Source organism: Plasmodium vivax, chromosome 4, assembly GCF_000002415.2.
Source record: "Plasmodium vivax chromosome 4, whole genome shotgun sequence".
NCBI lineage: Eukaryota > Apicomplexa > Aconoidasida > Haemosporida > Plasmodiidae > Plasmodium > Plasmodium vivax.
In genome coordinates, this window is record NC_009909.1 from 1 (window position 1) to 3,099 (window position 3,099).

The 3,099-nt window shown below is 22.6% G+C and overlaps 1 protein-coding gene across 1 annotated transcript, besides 1 other annotated feature; it reads right to left on the bottom strand.

The window, feature by feature from the left end:
- Window positions 1–372: 372 nt before the first annotated feature.
- Window positions 373–433: a microsatellite.
- Window positions 434–1,530: 1,097 nt separating this feature from the next.
- Window positions 1,531–3,099, bottom strand: PVX_106210 (variable surface protein Vir6, putative; the record flags this gene model as incomplete). Its single annotated transcript, XM_001608506.1, has 3 exons — window positions 1,531–1,659; window positions 1,781–2,929; window positions 3,073–3,099. The coding sequence occupies 3 exons, from the start codon at window positions 3,097–3,099 to the stop codon at window positions 1,531–1,533; spliced, it is 1,305 nt and encodes a 434-aa protein (XP_001608556.1).

The following is a 3,099-nucleotide window of genomic DNA, read 5'->3' on the forward strand; positions in this document are numbered from 1 at the left end:
TGGATTACAGTACATAAAAAAATATATTTAGTGCCTTTCTTAGAATTTAATTTTAATAAATATATTCATTAATTTGGGAAATTCCTTATACATCAAATATATATAATGTGATAAAAAGAATATTTATTTATTAGATATGAATGAATAAAGGAGCATAAATATATTATATACAATACGTAGTGTTTAATTTATTTTTAACATTTCACCAAAAACTTATATATATTAATACAAAAAAAAATACATCTTGGAATTATTTAAAAATTAATAATAAATGTAAATATATTTGCCATTATAATGTTATGATTAAACATATCCTAAAATTTATTGTAATAAATCAACTTTTACCAATTTTTATATTTATTAAGTTTTTATATATGATGTAATATAATATATATTGAATATAAAAATATTATATATATAATATATATAATATTTATAAATATGTGTAGACAATAGTTATGTTCTTCTTTATTTACCTTATTAAATATAATATATAAATGTATAATGATTTTGTTATTTTATATTCCGCGAACAATGTAATATCATTTGTTCATTAATGAAATATATTTATAAAATATAAGATGATTTATGTTTTCTTCTACTATTTTTCACTTAGTACATATTATATAATTTAATGAAAATACATGTGTACAGTACTTCAATAGAAAAAAGTACAATTTACCTCAATATATGTATCCTATATCACAAAAGAATAAATTATTGTTATATATAATTAAGTAACATATGTTTTTAATTTTGAAAAAGATATTATATAATAAATTTAAATGAAAATTTTATAATGTATACATTTCCATTAAATAATAGATTACATAATATAATATATATGGGAATGTATTTTTACTATAAATATATATCTATCATTTATAACACTTTTAAAATTAATAAAATCTGTTGTATATTTTAGATTAATTTATTTTTGTAAAAAGAGGTTTCATTTTTATGTAGGTGTTTATACACGTAATGTATTTTTATTTATTTTTTTTAAATATAACTCTATATTTTGTAAGAACTTGTTTTAATAGGAAAAAAATAGTTGTGATTAGATTAATTTATTATTTTATTATGCATGTTAGAAAATTTTAGCATATTTACATATTACAAGCATATGTGTATTGACATGTATATTTACAAATAGTGATGCTTTTTTCATTGTAATAATTATGCATTATATTTTTTATGAATTATTATTAGTTTTTTAATGCATCTTTTGAACAACAATAAATGCAATCTTCTTATAATTAAACTTTATTTATATTATTCTTTTAATTTTGTGACATTTATCTTAATAATACAACTATATATGTGATGCATTAGGATCAATTTTATATAAATAACTATGTGATATGTAGATTTATTTCTTAGGAAAAATATATTTATTAGAGATATTATGTTTGAATTGTTTAAATATAGTTATAGACTGCATTCTTTTTATTTTTTTTATTGTAACCTTATAAATAAACTTATTTTTTATGAAGAAATAACGCAAGATGTCCTATTCCGCGTGAGGATTCATTTGACTATATCCAATATTTGCACCCAAATAATCTTGATATCCTGGAAATTCTCCTGGGAATGGTCCATTGAAACCACTAGGAATTCCATATGTGCGTCCTCTTCTTCCTCTAAAGAATGTTCCAACTGGAGTGTACTAAAATTAAAAAAGTTATATTAAGAATTTTATAAAATAATGTTATGATAATTCTAATTTTTATTTAAATGTATTATGAACATATGGATATATGACCTAAATTTATAATACCTTAAAAAGTAAAAATAAAACACCCATTCCACCAGATACACCGAGAATTGGCGCTGGTTCAACAGATCCTAAAACATCACTAAAAGTATTTTGTATTGTTCCTAAGACTCCTCTTTCATCACTTCTAGCGTGTTGCTTATCACCATATAAATGATCATCTGTTTGGGTTAATTCTCTCTCTAGTTTTAAAAGTCTTGCTTCTTGATGCCGTGTTCTGAACGATGGATTTTCTTGTGACGTTCTTTTATCTAATGGAACTCCTTCTTGCGATACTCTGAATGATAGTTGTTTTTGTAGAGTTTGTGATGGTGTCATTGCTGCGGGAGGTTCCTCTTCTTGTAATTTTGGTTGTTGTCCTAATCCTTCAGTTTCTGATAATCCTATTTCAACATTATGTCTATTTTCACCTAATCTATGTTCTAAACCTTCATTTGGGGGGGTTGTTAATTGATTTGTTTCTAATGAATTATGTACTGGCATAACAGGTGCTTCTACTATAGGCTTGGGATCTTCTTTTGGTAACATATTTTTTAATATACTATAATCACATTCGTTTTTATGATGTTCTTCTCTTATAATTATATCTTTAAGGTCTTTTAGTGTTTTTTTAAAATGTTCATCATTTTTAATATATTCATTGGCATTCCAAGATTCACTAACTATTAAATTAATGTTATCACATAATGGTTTACCGGTTGTATAATTTAATCGTGTTTTATGTTCAGTATAATAATAATAGAGTTTATATAAGATTTCCTTTTTTCGATATTCATCATCTGGTTTTTTTATGTATATTTCACATGAATCTCTAGGATAATTATGATTTTTACTTTCCGTAGCAAATTTTCTTGCAAAATCCCTGAAAACATGAAATTTTGATTCAAATTCAGAACTATATCTATTTTTAACTTCGTCATTTAACCAAACGTTAAGGTACGTACAAGATATGGGGTATCCATACGTTGAAAAATTATGATCTTTTGTTAAAAATCTTGCAAAATCACTAAATATTTTATGATTTGTATCAATATTTTGATATTCTTCTTTTAATTTTTTTTTGGTTTCATCAAAAATCTTAGTAGCAGTATCAGATAATTGTGAATTATCGAAATAAGATTTCAATGTAGAATAACAGTTATAGCTAAGGTACTGAGAGGAAGAAAGATCAATTGTAATATATATAAATATTAAAGTGAAATTATTTAATATAAAAATCACTGTTATGTACTGCGTATAATTCTTTTAAATAGGAATTTATTATAATTAATCATAAAAAAAAATTTTAAAATTACTTCCCCTGAATTATTTCTACACTCCAT